Below are 17,255 nucleotides of genomic sequence, written 5' to 3' on the forward strand. Positions count from 1 at the left end.
TGATGAGGAGAGGACATAAGGTAGAAGGGCAGACGAGGATGAGGGTGTGTGGATGATTTCCTCTTGGGGACATAAGAGGATATGGCGGCCTTTTTGCAGTTGATTTCCATGGTGGTCGTTTCTTCATGCCAATTGATTTGGCAGTGAGTGGCATCAATCCACTCTTTTCTAATGATAATTTGGCCTTGGAGTACTCCTGCATCTATAACATGAAATCTGCATTCCAACTGGTTATTTCCAATAGAAATTTTAGGAATGAAATAGCCAACACTCATTATATGTAATGTAAGTGTCTTCTTTTGTTAGTGTGGGTTTTCCAAGAGTTTTCCATGCCTCCAAGAATATGAGATTGGTGTGGACCATAGGATATATGTGGACTTGCTACTACCATTGTAAAATATTCGCGGGGTTGGGAGTCCAATCCATATTCTTAGTAGGTTGAGTTCTGGTGGTAGTGGAAGACTTACCAATTGTTGCAGAGGGTGTGCGGATATTCTTTGTGGAATCAGTTTGTGGGGGTAGAGGATCAGAGTCGATACACTTCCTGACCCAGAGGATCATTGTTACCTTGCCATGGGGAAGCATGAGGGTAGCTGTGTTATCGTTGAGTTAATTATACATGTAGCATTCTGGACCACCCACCAGCTTCCTCCAAGGATGACGGCTTCCTTTGTCTCACCTGTGGGAACCACATAAAACTTACAAGCTAGTGGGTTAGATACAGTATGTACAGTTTGTGTAAAGGACCCAAGGCTTTGTATGCATTTTCCACTAGGCAATTGAACTTTGGCATGGACAGTTTTTAGAGATGGTTTGCCCAAAGAGACCCATGTTTCCCATGGCAAAAGATTATGGCTAGCTGTGGGAGACAACAAGGCATATTTTCTTTGCCAAAGGAGAAATCTATCCAGACTCGAAGGGTGGTTGTTTCAGGTTCTAGAGCTACGCTTACACTCAGGGTGTAAAGTGAGGCAATGACTTTGTAGGGTTCATGAAGGGTCTGGCCATTTGGGAACACGAATTGTGTGTGGAGTTTGCGACTTGGGAGGGTGTCAAGTGTAGCAAGGATTTGAATCGTGGTCGCCTTTGTCATTATGGACAGAAACGACTGGGGTTGCACTCGCATGTCCACTCATGCAGCATTAAAGGCCTGGTGACAAGCATTGCAAACAAAGAGATTGTCGCTCCTGGTGGTGGTCAACATAGAATCCTTAGCAAGGGGGGATTTGGCCATGGGATGTGAGTGCCAGGTATATAAGTTGACCTTAAGTGTTTGAGATGCTTTGCGGAGGTAGACATTATGTAGGTCCTAGTCATGGAGGAGTAGTCGGGTTTCTCATGAAGGGCCGCCCGACCCAAGATGGCATCATAGAAGGCGTTACGAAAGTTCATGACCACAAGCTTTTATCTTAAGGTCATGCACTAGGCCTAGGGGTTTTGCAGAGTTTCCATCCACAAGCTTGATCACTAATGTGGTTGGATGGTGACCCCACATTTCCTAGCATGTTTGTGTAAGGATGCTTACTCCAGCACCTCCATCTAGGATACCTTTGACCACATGTCTGTTATAGGAAATGGGCAATGCTACATGTCTAGATGATGGGGCTCAAATTCATCCAAGGAATCTAGAGCTTCCTCGTCCACATAAGCCTGTAGTTTGTGTTCCATCCAATCTCGAAGGTCAGTCCATAAATTTGGACTACCTTTTAACAAGGTTCCAATGGGCATTTGGATTTGGGAGGAAAGGAAGGTAGAGAGGCCGGCCAGGTCACATTGATGAGTAGGGGCTTCTTGTGAGGGGCAGGGCTTTGATCATAGGGTTGACCATCAATAGTACATGGAAGTTTAATTTGGTCCTTATTTGACAGGCATGGAGGTCGAGAGGTGGTTGCAGTAGGAGGATAAAATATCTCATCAGAGCAAATTCGATGTGCGGACCTCGTGAGTCTTTGTCGGACTCTATGTCAGTGTTCACATCGAGTTGCTCGATGTGAATGGGGGACTTGGGATTGGTCGTTTGTGGAATAGGCATAGGAGGATGAGGAGGCGCATGAGGGGTAAAATCGTCATTTGTCAACGTCATGTTGAGACGAACAGATCTTCCTCACATTGGAGCTGTTTGCGAGGGCTTCTGCTTGACCCGGTGCAGAAGTTGAGGTTCAATGGGGGACAACGAACATTCCAGCGAGGTCAAAGGTTATGAAAATGAGTGGCAGTTCAAGTTGAGACTGGTATTGCTCTACCAAAGCTTGAGCCTCCTGAAGACGTTTCTTCTCAAGGATGGCATTGGGATATGTGGCCAGCTGTTTTTCCCGTTGGGTGAGTTTTTGCTGGGTTGCAGGGGGGAGGGACAGATTGGCATGATCATCATAGAGGATGATGATGTGGTCTTTGTTGAGCTTGTATGCGGATTCTAACTTGACCGTCACCATGGCCAACGTGCTTAGGGCGTTGTTTCTTTTGGGATGTGGCCTTCTTTAGCTTGGCCTGCAAACTGTGTGACGACATTCAATGGGACATGGATTGGATAGATAAGAGGATCTTGGTCAGTTAGCCAAACCATAGAGAAAAGCCTTGTTAACTATGTTTTGGGTGCTCAGGTCACTTACTCCCGAGCGGCCTAGTGGGAAAAGGTTTGGAACTATAAAAGCCAATTTCTCTTGTTTGTAACTCATTCTCCCATTTGTGCAATAGAAGTGAAGTGTTCTCTCTCTCTCTCTCTCTCTCTCTCTCTCTCTCTCTCTCTCTCTCTCGTGATTAGGCTAACCAATGCGATCCTCTTTTGCAGAGATCCCACAAGATCTTCGAGCGAGAGCTTACATCACCCGTTGGATTAGAGAAACTGCCTCGGTGTGACAACAAGTGTGGGGGGAGGACGGCGGTGATGGGACGAGTGGCTACGGTGGAGCTCTTGAGCCATGCTTAAGCTCGGTGGATAGGCAACTTCCCACGACACGGTTAGGGTAGGGCTTCCTTAACATTTTTGGCACCGCTGTCGGTGGGGAGCGTCATTCGCTAATTGTCTATGCCATCTTTGATTCAAATCTGACGGAGCCCCCATAGCCCCAGTGCTAATGTAGACTCTTTGGCATGCGGTTTTTTGATTTTTTGTTATATTTTGATGTTTTTGTTAAGATTCATGTATAGCTTTGTGTTTAGAGTAGGATTATCACTTGTTTGAGAAAAAAAGCTTGTGATTTGGGTGATTAGAGAGCCTAATCAAGAGGGATTTTGCTTAAACCTAAAATCTTTTTGTTATTTTTTAGCTTTTTTTTTTGCTTAATTCCTTTGCATAGGTAGGTTAGCATTACTAGATAGAACACTAATCAAATTAAAAAACCATAAACTATCTCTTAATTTTCACTAATTATCCCCACTAACCTACTGGTTAGTATGATTAGTGGACTTAAAGAGAACAAAAAACTAAAAAATTGAGCCTAATTGCTTGTAATTAGACTAATTGGAGTGACATTAGTGTTCTAAACACTTGCATTGACTCAAATCTATGCTTAGTTCACTCCAATTAGATCCTAGTTAGCAAGAATCAACACTAATTTGGTCTTTTTTGTATAATTTTTTCTCTTTTGAGTGGATTAATTAGTGACCTAATTAGTGAAATTATTTTGCGATAATCAAATGTTTAGATTAGCATAAACATTGCTAATCCACCTATCAAATCCCCATGCTTAAACGCCTCACCAATTAGGAATAATTTGAGGGCAAAGAAGAGGGTTAAGGAGTGATTAATAGTGGGATTAAGAGAATTAATCTTTAGTTAAGCTAGAGAGCCTCTAAATTAGTCGAAATTCACTAATTTATAGGTAGCCTCTAAGTTTAACCCTATCCCACCCACCATGTACTTGGACTCAACCTTGAAGGCAAGGCCGTGCAATGGTTCCAATCCTTGGACCCTCGGCACAAGAGCACTTTCAAGGCGGTGAGAGACGTCTTGAATCTTGGATTTTCACCCTACAGGCCTAAATGGAGCCCCGTCATCTCCGACTGTTCCAATTGGAACAAAAACCAGAGGAAACATTATGTGACTACATCGCACACATCAAGTACCTCGATTCGTGTTGCGAAGAGAGGGACAAATTGAGTGATAAGCAATTAATGGACCGTTTCCTTTTGGGCTTGCACAATTCAAGGCTTCATGTGACCACATGTTAGTCAAGGACCCCTCCACGTTTGATCAGGCCTGCAAATGGGCGATCTTTCTTGATGACAACATGCGAGAAAGCTATTCCACGCAATTGGCCACCAAGCCAATGCCACCCCACAACTCCTTTGTAACATTACCTTCCTCTCCTCCCGGTCCCTAAACCTTACTGGTGGCACCACCTCAAGCTAAATACTCATACAAAGCGCCACCACAACCTTCTTATGTGCCTATCTTTCCACTCTAATCGTTGCCTCTCTAAGCAAACCCCATTGCTTATGGAAAGATCCCAGCCAGCGGGCCCATAGCTAAACTAGTGGAGCCCATGCGCTCCGCCATCCTCAAGGCACCCCTACCACCTCATCTCCCTCTGTCGGTGCCTCACATAGACCCTAAACCACTTGTGCACACTATAGGTGCACCCGCAGGGAAACCATCTCTTTTGTGTTTCCTCTGTGTGAACCCCATAGAGTGGTGGACTGCCCTCAAAAGAAACATTTGCCAATGCAACCACAATGTCATGGCTGTGGAATTGACCATTACCATAAAGATTGCCCTTTACAATCACTTTCTCATTCCACAGTCGAAGGCATGTCGTCCCTCAACATATTGAGTGTTCAACATGGGAAGATATCCTTTTAAGATCAATACTTGGGAGTGTCTTTAGGGCGTTTCCCTTATCAAATGATGGGATTTACAATATAGCACGGGCGCCCATTACATTAGTGTGCGGACATAGTTGTCATAGGAATGTGTTAACCAATATGTGGTTTAACAAGTAAGAAATTTGAAACCTTGAAACAAAGGATTTAATGTTTTTTTGAAACCTTGAGGCCTCATGGCCACCCACGTGGCTGCATTATGGCCCATGGGCATAGCCCCATGGCCCATTGACCTACATGCCTGTCGTGCCACCATTCTATGCCCCACAATTGCTCCTAGCGTCGTTTCTAGCCCTTGTCTATGGCCGTCACCTTTGGCGGCCTAGTCCATGCGCGATCGCGCGAGAGAGAGAGAGAGAGAGAGAGAGAGAGAGAGAGAGAGAGAGAGAGAGAGAGAGAGAGAGAGAGAGAGAGAGAGAGAGAGAGTGCCAAATGTCGATCCGAAAAAGCTAACAGCACTTGAACACAAAGGGTAGGAAAACTCAATGATGAACACAAGCAAGAAAGCCAAAAACAACAAGCCGAAGAGGATGACTGATGAAGAGAAGCAATAAGGAAAGAAACAATGCCAGTAAGAAGGCCAGACAAGGAAGTTGGGCACAAAAATTTGATAAACCCAAAAAGGTCTATATAGCCAAAGCAACTGTCGAAAGGGAAAGAGAAAGCACCCAACAAGGCACAACCAACTAGAAAAGGGAAAGAGAAAGCAACTGGCCACTCCAAGCACCCAACAAGGCACCACGGGAAGAAGAGTAGGCAACGCAAATGATGCTAACAAGTATTTTAGCTTTGCAATGAGTATTGTGCTCCCATGGAGAGTAGACTTGGTACAACTAGGTTTGCTTGCACGTACAGCTCTTGGATAGTCAAATGCTAAAATAATCCACAAGTCCAAAAGAAAATCTTGCTAAGTCTAACCCCAAATCAACTTCCACTTACCAATAGGTCTTTGTAAGTTTTTGGTTTGCATTCAACTATCTTCACACATATCATTTCACCACCGGCACTTAGGTCCTTAGAACTAGGTAGTCTATCTGACCATGTGGTCCATCTAGCAACAATCTACAAACCCATGTCTCTTATATCGATCACACCCAATGATCTTAATGGTACCTTGCTTGACACTTTGACAACTAATCCCATTTTGGCAAGCTGCATCATTCAATGCTCCATGCCAACACTTTCCATGCTTATCTTCGATTTTGTTATCTTATCTTCTCTTCTTCATTGAGCCTTGTTCTTCCTAAGTTTAGCTCCCTTTCTAAACATGGATCACATGCCCCATGCTAACACTTTCCATGCTTACCTTTAATTTGGTTGTCTTGTCTTCTCTTCTTCATTGAGTTTTGTTCTTCCTAAGTCTAGCCCTCTTTCCAACCATAGATCACAATTCCTACATGTGTGCACTTACAAGATCTACTAGCCTTCCAACCATGCATAGCACATGCGAACTTCAATTGTAAGATGTCCACAAGAGAATCCTCCATCTTTCCTAATCATTCTAATCGCAGTCTACATAGCCTTTGGATCCATACACCAAAAGAGAGATCTTCACACAAAGTGGTGATTCAATTGATCAAGTAGCTCCACAGCTCCCTCCAAGGTGTTGAGAGTGCGAGTATGGGTGACATGCTCCACACTTATTTTCATTTGCATGCTTGGTGAGATTATGGGTGATATGTTGGAGGTACAAATTTTTCAACATGGTTGTAGAGAAGATAAGAGAATAGAAAAAAATTCAACCATCCATCTCTCTTGTATGCCTGTTTAGTCGTGCATGTGTGTTTGCTTGCAACAACGAGCTAAGCTCACCCTCTCCCTTGCATTCTTCTCATGGTATAAGAGCATTAGTTTGCAGAGATCAAGAGACAAGCATGAGACAAGCAAAGCAAGCAATAAATGAATAAGGGTAACTTCATCTCTTTCCCATTGATTAATAAGGTGCGCTAGAGAAGAATATGCCGCATAGCTATTGGGCTGAGGCTATTTCTACAGCAGTTTACATCATGAACAGGACTCCAACTGCAGCCATACATGATGTAACTCCAAAGGAGAGGTTTACTGGGGTAGAAAACCTGATTTGTCTCATCTAAAAGTCTTTGGATGCACTGCATATGTACATGTGCCAGATGAGCTGAGAACTAAGCTGGATCCAAAAGCTAAAAAATGTGTATTTATTGGATATTTCCTTGAGCAAAAGGGATACACATGTTATAACCCTACTACACGTGAGTTGAGGGTAAGCATGGATGTTGTTTTTGATGAGATGAGCAGCTGGTATGCTACTGAAAAAGAAGCTGTTGGGGCCGATGTGAGTGGAAATGTGGTTGCACAAAGTGCAAGTCAGCAATCACAGTCTTTGAGTGGACCAGGAGAGTCCTCATCTAGTGGTTCAGTTGTTTGATAGGCCATGGAGTGGCAGGCTACGTCATAATACCAGTCCTGCAACAAATGTGATTAGTACATCACATAAAGGCAAAGAGAAAGTGATTGAGCCCCTTAGTATGCCTGACATTTTTGCAGGGCATTCTCATGTTGATGGAGAGTCTAGTGGCTCCAGAGATGAGCCTTGATGAGGATCTTGGGATACCAACTATGAGAACACCTGGTGTAAAGAAGGCTATGGAAGCCATGAATGTAAAGCTGCGAAGATCTGGGAGAGTGAAGAATCCTGTGCAGAGGTTTACCTATGATGGTTATGTGGCACATCACTATGCATACATGGCAAAAGTTGTGCAGGTTGTAGAGCCCACATTCATTGATGAGGCTGTTGGAAATGTGTGTTGGGAGAAAGCTATGGATGAGGAGATGGATGCACTATATGGAAATGAGACTTGGGATTTAGTGCAATTGCCTGAAGGCAGGAAAGCCATTGGATGCAAGTGGGTGTACAAAGTAAAACATAACAGTGATGGAAGCATAAGCAGGTACAAGGCTAGATTGGTAGCCAAAGGATATGCGCAGACATATGGCATTGATTATGAGGAAACTTTCAGCCCAGTTGTTGCCAAGATGGCAACAGTGAGAGTTGTGATAGCAGTGGCTGCATCAAAGCAATGGTCTTTACATCAGATGGATGTAAAGAATGCATTCTTTACATCAGATGGATGTAAAGAATGCATTCTTACATGGGGATTTGCAGGAAGAGGTGTATATGTTGCAGCCACCTGGTTACAAGGATGTGAGTCACCCCGAGCATGTTTGCAGGTTGAAGAAAGCCTTGTATGGCTTAAAACAAGCACCAAGAGCATGGTTTGACAAGATTTCTGAATATCTTGTCACTATTGGCTTTCATGTGGCCAATGCAGATTTCTCGCTGTATGTGAGACACAGTGATAGAGGGGTTGTGCTTGTTGTCATCTATGTAGATGACCTAATCATTACGGGGGACCATGATGCAGAGATCTTTGATGTAAATATCTTGCTTGGAAAAAAGTTTGAGATGAAGGATCTAGGGGAGCTCAGATATTTCTTGGGCATTGAGGTGATTAGGTCACCACATGGTATTGGATTACTACAGAGACAGTATGGCTTGGACATGTTGTCCAAGTATGGTATGATAGACTGTAGCCTATCTCAATGCCATTGGATCAGAATGGCAAGTTGAGTGCAGATTCAGGAGAGATTTTGGAGGATCCTACTATGTATAGGCGCATAGTAGGAAGCTTGATCTACATGACGATCACCAGGCCAGATTTGAGCTATGCTGTTGGGTCGGTGAGTCAGTTTATGCAGGTTCCTCAGAAGCCACATTTGGATGCATTGAGACGCATACTGAGGTATGTGAGGTCTACTTTGCATTGTGGACTATTTTATGAAACTGGGACAGAGATATGTGTACATGGGTACACAGATGCTGATTGGGCTGGTAGTATCTCAGATAGAAGATCTACTAGTGGCTTCATGTTTTCTTTGGGGAGTGCTGCTATGACTTGGAGCAGCAAGAAGCAGCCTACGGTTGCTCTATCTAGTACTACAGAGGCCGAGTAGTACAGAGGTGCTGCTATGGCAGCATGTGAGGTAGCTTGCTTGAGGTAGCTTGCTTGAGAAAGCTACTTGCAGATTTGGGTCTATCAGTGGATAGACAAGTTGTCATTTTCTGTGACAACATTAGCAGTATACAGTTAGCCAGGAACCCAATTTTTCATGCTCGCACGAAGCATATAGAGGTCCACTAACATTTTGTCAGAGAGAAGATTTTGGCAGGAGACGTTGACCTTGTTTATGTTAGCACACAGGATCAGGCCGCTGACATCTTCACCAAAGCATTGGGTACAGAGAAGCTCCACAAATTCAGGGCTTCGCTTGGTGTACATGAGATGGAGTTGAGCTCGAGGGGGAGTGTTGAGATATCGAGCTCATCTAGTGAGGCGATGGACACTTATGACCCGCCTGGGGAATAGGCCTTTCACTTACACCACTGGCATGGTTGGTGAGATCATGTGTGTGATATGCGGCCAGTGGGATGACAGGCTGTGTGACAGCCATTCTAGAGACTGGCATAGTTATAGCGCCAGCTCATTTAGTTGGGTTCACAATATAGAGAACCCTAGTATGTATTTGGTTGAGTACCTTTTCATATGGTGTGTACTCTATGTGTTGAGTGTTGAGTGAAGAAGAAGAAGATTTTTAGCCTCTCACCTTGTGTGTTCTCTTTTAGGGTTTTGTGAGTGTGTGTGTGCTTGTGCAAGAGCTCAAGCTCTCTTCTCCCCTGCATCTTTTCATGTGATTGGTTCACATATACTTACAGTATAGTAAGTTTATAGTATCGTAGAGATTTGCATGTTGTTGGTGGATGTATGTTTATATAAATGGTTTACATAAAGTTACAATATAGCAAGTTTATAGTATCGTAGAGATTATAGGTTTGCTATAAGTGTAGAAGCTATTGCAAGCGCTGTAAGTTGCATGTATGAGTCTATCTCCTCAGATTGTGAGTGAGAAGTTGGACAAGAATAACTTCCAAGCATGGAAGTTCAAGATGAGAAACTTCTTAATGGGAAAAGTTATTGGAAGTTTATTTCAGGTGACGAGAAAGAGTCACAGCTTTCAGAAGAAAATATCACTCCATAGTAGGCACAAGCCTTTAATGCTTGGCATGAAAAGGCTAGCAAAGTGATGTATTAGTTATCTGTTAGTGTGTCGGATGCTATGGTCGACCATATATAGGATGTAACAACACCAAAGGATGCATGGAATATCTTGGTTAAGTTGTATAGCACAAGTACTAAGGTGAGAAGGATGTAGTTAATGTAGCAAGATCTACATAACGTGTAGAGGAATAAGATGAAAATTAGGGATTACTTTATGAAAGTGAAACGTTTTGTCGATACGCTTGCCTCTATCGAGCTCCAGTTGATGATTGACAACTTAGTGTTGGTCACATTGAATGGGCTTGGCAAGGACTTTGAATACTTTATTCGAACTCAAGAAAACTTCCCAAACTTTGAAGACCTTGTTAGTCCTTTCAACCACTGAGGAGATGAATGTTGGGGGTAAATGATCTTTAGAAAATATACAAGAGCATGCCTTCTACATAAACATAGGTAGAGAGAGAGGTAAATCTTTATCTAAAGGTTGAGTTAGATCCAGAGAGGTCGAGGTGGATGGAAAAGAAATCAAAGTGGAAATAGCATCATGGAGTGCTATTATTATGGCAAAACCATGGCATATAGCAAAGGACTGCTATAAAAAGCAAAATGATATCACAAGTGGGAAGTATGAATCCTCAAGCAAGGAAGCCAAGGATAAAAGTGTGTAGCTTTTTGTGGTGCAACATATGTTCTCATCAGTTTCATGATTGCATGCACGGAATCTTGGAGATGTATGGTATGTTAGTTGTTGAGATGATTCTAACCACATGACCGATCATGGTGAGTGGTTCAGGGATGTGCAAAAAATGGAAAAACTAGAATATGTGAAAACATGTGTTAATATATTGCACATCCTATTGTGCACGTTGGGTAAGATACCATTGTCTATGTGGGATGGCAAAATGAAGTACCTGGCTAATGTACTTCATGTTCCAAACATTCCATTGGAAAAATGATTGAGCAAGGTCTTCTACAAGTAAGGTTTAACCCTATAGAAGATTTCAATAACCAATGCTGCATGGTAGCAAAGGGTAACAGAATTGGCAGAATGTTTACATTAGATGTAAGGATATTTGAAGTAAAGGGTGCAATATTTGCACATAGTACATATGTGATTGCAGACATTGACATTGGCATATAAACTTATTTGTTATGCCAATATTTAGCAACGTGGTTGAAAAATATGCAAACCCAAAGTATTGTTTACAAATTTATCGAAGTTCAAAGGGATGGAATGTAGAAAGTATTTGAAGCATGCCAATTAGAACATTCTAAGCATGCATTTTCACATGACAAGAATGTAAGTTAGAGACAATTGGTTCTGGTGCATTATGTTGTTTGAGGACTAACAAAAATAACATCAATCAAAGGACACTAGTATTATGTATCTTTTATTGATGAGATCACACTAGGAAGATGTGGGTATACTTGATGAAAGAGAAAAGCAAAGTGTTTACACAACATTTTTAGAGCTTTAAGGATTTGGTTGAGAAAGACAAAGGCATGCACATAAAATGCCTAAGATCAGATGGTGAGGGATAATATTTCTCCAATGTATTTAGTGTTTATCTAAGAGAGCATGGGATAAAGAGGTAGTTTACATGCATATACACCCCACAGTAAAATGGATTGTAGAAAGAAAGAATGTGCATCTTGTAGAAGTTGCCTATGCGTTGATGTGGATGTCTCATTATTTTTTGGATTAAAGTAGTAGCAATTGCTTTAACCCAAAAAATAGCAACATCAACTGCAATGTACATTATGAACATGACCCCCACTGTAACACTTCATGGTATGACGCATGAATTGAAATTTAATGGTAGAAAATCAGATTTGGCACACTTAAGTGTTTGGGTGCATTGCATATGTACATATGCCAAATGAGGTGAGAAGCAAAATGGATCCCAAGGTAGAAAAGTGTATCTTCATTGGGTATTCCCTTGAGCAGAAGGATTTTAGATGCTATAATCCCACTACGTGAGATGCGAGTGAGTAGCGATGTTGTGTTTGATTAGATAAGTAGTTGATACACACTAATGAAGGATTCCATAGAGGCTGATATATAAACAACAATGTGGCTGAAGAGAATGGAGAGTACCAAACCTTGGAGAGTCCTCTAGTAGTGGGTCTATTGTTAGGTTAGGAAGGTTGAGACAATGCCAAGAATTTCGACACATTATTTAGTGGTACTATATGTGCTAAAAATTCAGCGAATTCACATGTATCACGAAAGGGAAAGGAGAAGGTGGATCAACCTTTTATAATGCATGATGTTTCAATAGGCCATTACATTATTGATAGGAATAGTGGCTTAGAACAGAGTCTTGAAGAGGAGTTTGGGATCCTGACTATTGTTATACCTGGTGTACAAAGAGCCAAAACAATTTTGAGAACACGTGGTAGTGATCCAGGTGTACGTAGCTTTACGACATTCAGTTGGACATGCTAATATATAACACATCATTATGTATACATGATCAAAGCAATACAAGAGATAGATGAGGCATGTTAACTAGCAAAGTGATTAACATATTCCCCTTCCTAATGGTGACTGCGTCCTCATGTCACCTAGGTGATGATGCCAGTTGAAAGAGGTGTGGATGGTCCAGGATATGTTGTGAAGTTAGCATGCGAGGTTCAACGGTAGATTTGAGAATGATTCGCAAGACCACCGAAGGCTAGGGATGCTGGTGATAATCTTCGGGTAGCTTTGGTAGTAGGCAGCTTGTCGAGGTAGCATGAAAGGGATATGTGATGTAGAAGTTCTTCATGTAAGGGCTCCCTCTGTTTTTGTAGAAGTGGCTTGGGCTCTTGAAATTTAGTCGGTTGTTGGTAGAGTGGCCTGTGCCTTTGGTTGGTGGAATTAGGACCATCATTGAATAATTTTGCATGGTAGAAGCAACCCGCACCTTTTGGTTGGCGAAATTAGTGCCAAGACCATCATTGAATGATCTTGCATGGGTAGATAGTGGTCCAAGATGACAGTCTCGACAGTCTTGGGCGACAAGATATTAATCCCCGATCTAAGAGCTTGATGCTTAGAGATTGGGTTACTTCATGGCTAACACGTCAGTCTCACGATGAGGTTATGTTTGTATTGAATTAGAGTTGAAGCGAGGCTGGATTCTTTAAAGCGCTTTGAAGATACTTGTAAGGTTGTGTTTGTGTTAAATTGGAGTCGAAGTTGAGGTTGGATTCTTTGAAGCGCTTCAGAGGTATCTGTAAGGTCAATGGTTATCTAGGTGGTGACAGGTTGTATCATGGATCAGGCTTGTGCCCGCCAGGGTTCCCCCATCCAAAGATATGCCTAGAATGAGAATGTTCACGTTGACAAGGATTGTATGCGTATGTGCCTAAGATGTGAAAAAAAATTGATACCCTCGTGAATTATACACGTGACATGCATGGACAATAGGCAAAAAGTTTGCCCCATGTATGTACTCCAATCTGGAAAAAAATCAAGTGCTTTCTTCGACTCTCTTTTCTGCTTTCCTTGACATTTACCCAACATCCCTTTTCTGAGGGATTCAAGGCCATGAGATGTCGATGCTTGGTAGTGGACTTTGCGTATGGCTTCATTAGAGTTGTGCTGCCTCTTTCACTTGATTGATTTAACATTATTGAGCACTTGGGGCTATTTGGATCAATAATTAGTAATAGTGGCTGTACCGGTTTTTTAGTTTTGGTCGACTAAATATGAACACTAGTCAGTTGTATATAAGTAAGTCAATGTAAACAATAAACAACACACATTCATTCCCTTGCAATAGAAGACTTGTGAGCTCTCCTTCTCTATTCTTGCTTGCATGTGTCCTATTGCATTCTTGCATGCTAGATGGTTGCTTGTTTGCTTATAGGTGCCTCCCTCTCATTAGCTTTTTCTTCTTCTTCCTTTTGTGAGAGAGTCATTGTGAAGGCCGATCTCTACGTGCCTCCACCTAGGCGAAGAGAGCTCTTCCTTCACCTAAAAACATACAGTTCACCTATGCTACCTACGTGCACTAGATTTGAAAAGCATCTCCATCTCAATCCCTTTGGCTTTGCAAACTAACCACTATGTCAGTTCTTCTCATTATCTTAGCGTAGTGCAAGTTTCATCTCCTATTTTGTCCTTGATATCCAAAATGTTTGGCATTATCTTTTCACCAATTCCATGTTCAAAGTGTGCAACGAATTGGTAACTTGCAAGTCATCTTTGAGAGGCTTAACATGCTTTTGGACCAAGTCCCCCACAACACACTTTAAATACACAAATCTATCTACAACTAGAATTAAAACATAAACATACACTCATCAGAACTATTGCTGTTAAGTACCCTTGCACAATACACTTTAAATGCACAAATATATCTACACCTAACATCAAAACATAAACATCACCACAGAAATTTCAAAGGAGAAGAAAAGCTCCTCTCTTAGAGTGGGCACCTAATACCTTTTAACTCCACCATACACAATGCTGACATTTTGCATGCGCATTGTCAGAATTGAAAAACGTAGCAATTACCAACCACCACAAGTAAACGTTCAAGCTAGTGTAAAAGAGAATCCGGAAGTCAAATTGTGGCAAAACGACACGACAATAAACCCTTTTAAACACTCCACTTAATAATCCCACTGTTATCCTTGTAAAGAACAACCACTCACATGAAAGATACAGATGATACGCTCCACAAGGCTCTTGTACTTGAAATTCTCTATCTCCAGAAATAGAGAGGCAGTAAAGCGATTGAAAGTTTGAGAAACAATTACCTAAATCTCAACAACAGAAAGAAAATTAAATCATTTAGAACATTGCCAAGACAGAAATGAGCAAAGCAGCTTTGCTAAATTAATCAAACGAAAGACTACATGGACCAGAGAGAAGATGAAGTAAACCACCACCATGTCAGTAAGAGCAGCTAAGCTGACCTATGGTGACAACCCTGGGACTGAAAATTGAGAAGACCATAGAAAAAGCCATGCTGCATATACTGAGCACATAATATAGTATGTTAAATATTAGTCTTTTGTCATGCCTATCACAAATTTATTGCTTGTAAAGAGCTTTTAGACGTTTGGCTGCTTCTAAAATATTCTCTCGGTGGCCAAACGCACTGGCCCTGATGAAACCATCGCCTGCAGGTCCAAACCCACTACCTGGAGTGGTTACAATATGAGCCTTCTCAAGAATCTCTGCAAACACATCCCACGACTTACGACCTGGAAACTGAACCCATACATAAGGAGCATTTCTGCCACCAAAGGTTTTAAACCCAAGAGAAGTGAAAGTTTCCACAAGAATTTGTGTATTTTCTTTGTAGAATGCCACAACTTCGTTCATGGCCTTCCAGCCCTCTTCGGAGAGGCAAGCCAACCCGCCTGCTTGAGCAATGTTGGATGCACCATTGAAGCAAGTGCACATGACCCTATTGAAATCCTTGATGACTGGGAATCCATCAGAGTACAGCAGTTCGTCAGGGACAACTGTCCAACCAAGGCGGACACCAGTGAAGCCTGCGTATTTGGAGAAAGAGCCCGTCTCAATGGCAACTTCTCTGGCACCAGGGATTTCATAGATAGACTTAGGGTTGTCGTCGGACATGTAGATGGCATAGGCAGAGTCGTAAACGATGATGGACCCATTCTTCTTGGCAAAGGCGACAAGATGCTCGAGCTCGGATCTAGTGGCAGCTGCGCCAGTGGGGTTGTTTGGGGAGCAAAAATAGATGATATCTTTTCTTGGAACAGAAGCCAAATCTGGGAAAAAATTGTTACTAGGAGTACATTTCATGTACCCAATTTTGTCATACTGCTGGACATCAGTGAGGAAACCCCCTGTTTGACCCACCATGACACTGGTGTCCACATAAGCAGGGTAGGAGGGGTCTTGTACGGCCATGGAGACGTCGGGGCCAAAGAGAAGCTGGAGGCGGGCAATGTCGCATTTAGCCCCATCGGAGACGAAAATTTCATTTTCTTTGATGTGTAAATCAGAGTAGAGCTTGCTTGCGATGGCAGAGCGGAGGGGATTCTCACCTTGCTCGGCGCCGTAGCCACTGTAGCCGTCCAAAGTGGACAAAGCCTTCGCTTTCAGTTCCATAGCTCCGGTGATGACCTCCGGGATGGGCTCTGTGGTGTCGCCGATGCCCAAGCTGATGATTTTGGCATCTGGGTGCTTCTGCATGTGGGCGTTCCGCCGCCGCGCGATCTCTGGGAAGAGGTAGCCCGCCTGCAGCTTGGCCATGTTGGCATTGCGGGGCACCTTCGTGGTCACGGCCGTCTTCTCCGAAGGCTCTGCAACACAGTTGATGCGGAACGGCCTAGCCCGATGGCTCCCTGCTGCGGCCACAATTGCCCGCAAGCGCCCGCTGCCTGCGAAAAATGGGGCAGACGAATACGAGATCGCAGCGCTTGACGGCCTTCTTAAGAAAAGATTGCAGGTGCAGGGGGAGGAAGCGATCTCCATAGCCATAAATCACTGCACTCCCACAACAAGCAGATTGATCGACCTACTTTCTCTTTCTCTGTTTCCGTTAACCCTAATTCGAATGTCTCTGCGTTTCACATTTTGCGTCCGGCCGGATCTTTCACGCCTTTTTGTCCGTGGGCGGGGGAAATTACCCAAGGAGACTTGCATGCCCTTACCTTGCTTCTAGTTCTAAAGGATACATTGTAAATTTTCAAACAAAGAAGAAATAAATTAAATTGCCACAGCTCTTGAAAGCCATTTATGTGACTTACTCTTAAAATCTAGCGTGTTTTGGCCTTAAACAAGACGTATTTCAAGTGTTATCCTGCTCATGAAACCAATATTTAAGAAACTCCAAATCACACATATTACAAAACCATCAAATTAACTCTAGTGAGGCTTTGGACCTTATTGTAAAGGTACCGCCATTTCCCATGTACCCCACCTACGGGAGGCACCGGCAAAAGGTCTCTGATTGAGGAGCTTTCTTCGCGGGAGTAAAGCTATAGGGCAACTATACAGTCTTATCGGACTAAGATTTTAAGGCCGAAAACGCGTTTCGGGCGCGTCTGGACCTCCGTTTTTCAGAAAGTAGGCGATTTCGAGCACTGCGGGTAAGTCATCTATTCTCTGCAGAACTCTGTTTTAAGAACTGCAGGAAGACAGATTGACTGTGCAGACACTGTGGGTGCTGCAAAGAGGTCTACAGTTGCCATTGGGTGTATGTATGCACATTGAAGTCACTGGTTGTGACATTTGAGAGTACTATAGTACCGCTGTAGTACTACAGTACCGTTGTATGCACATTGAAGTCACTGGTTGTGACATTTGAGAGTACTACAGTACCGCTGTGCAGAAAATACAGCAGTTTGTGCAGAAAAACCAGAGTG

The 17,255-nt window shown here is 42.8% G+C and overlaps 1 protein-coding gene across 1 annotated transcript; it reads right to left on the reverse strand.

The window, feature by feature from the left end:
• Positions 1-14,723: 14,723 nt before the first annotated feature.
• On the reverse strand, positions 14,724-16,805 carry LOC147611353 (putative LL-diaminopimelate aminotransferase, chloroplastic). Its single transcript, XM_086784426.1, has one exon. It carries the CDS (start codon positions 16,366-16,368, stop codon positions 14,944-14,946), a length of 1,425 nt encoding a protein of 474 aa, XP_086640552.1. The 5' UTR covers positions 16,369-16,805; the 3' UTR covers positions 14,724-14,943.
• Positions 16,806-17,255: the final 450 nt, after the last annotated feature.

Source organism: Cibotium barometz, chromosome 47 (genome assembly GCF_041138505.1).
Source record: "Cibotium barometz isolate CiBa-2024 chromosome 47, ASM4113850v1, whole genome shotgun sequence".
Lineage (NCBI taxonomy): Eukaryota > Viridiplantae > Streptophyta > Polypodiopsida > Cyatheales > Cibotiaceae > Cibotium > Cibotium barometz.

Bases quoted from the DNA above. Each gene is read 5' to 3' on its own strand.
- LOC147611353 (XM_086784426.1), bottom strand. From the start codon at position 16,368: ATGGCTATGGAGATCGCTTCCTCCCCCTGCACCTGCAATCTTTTCTTA.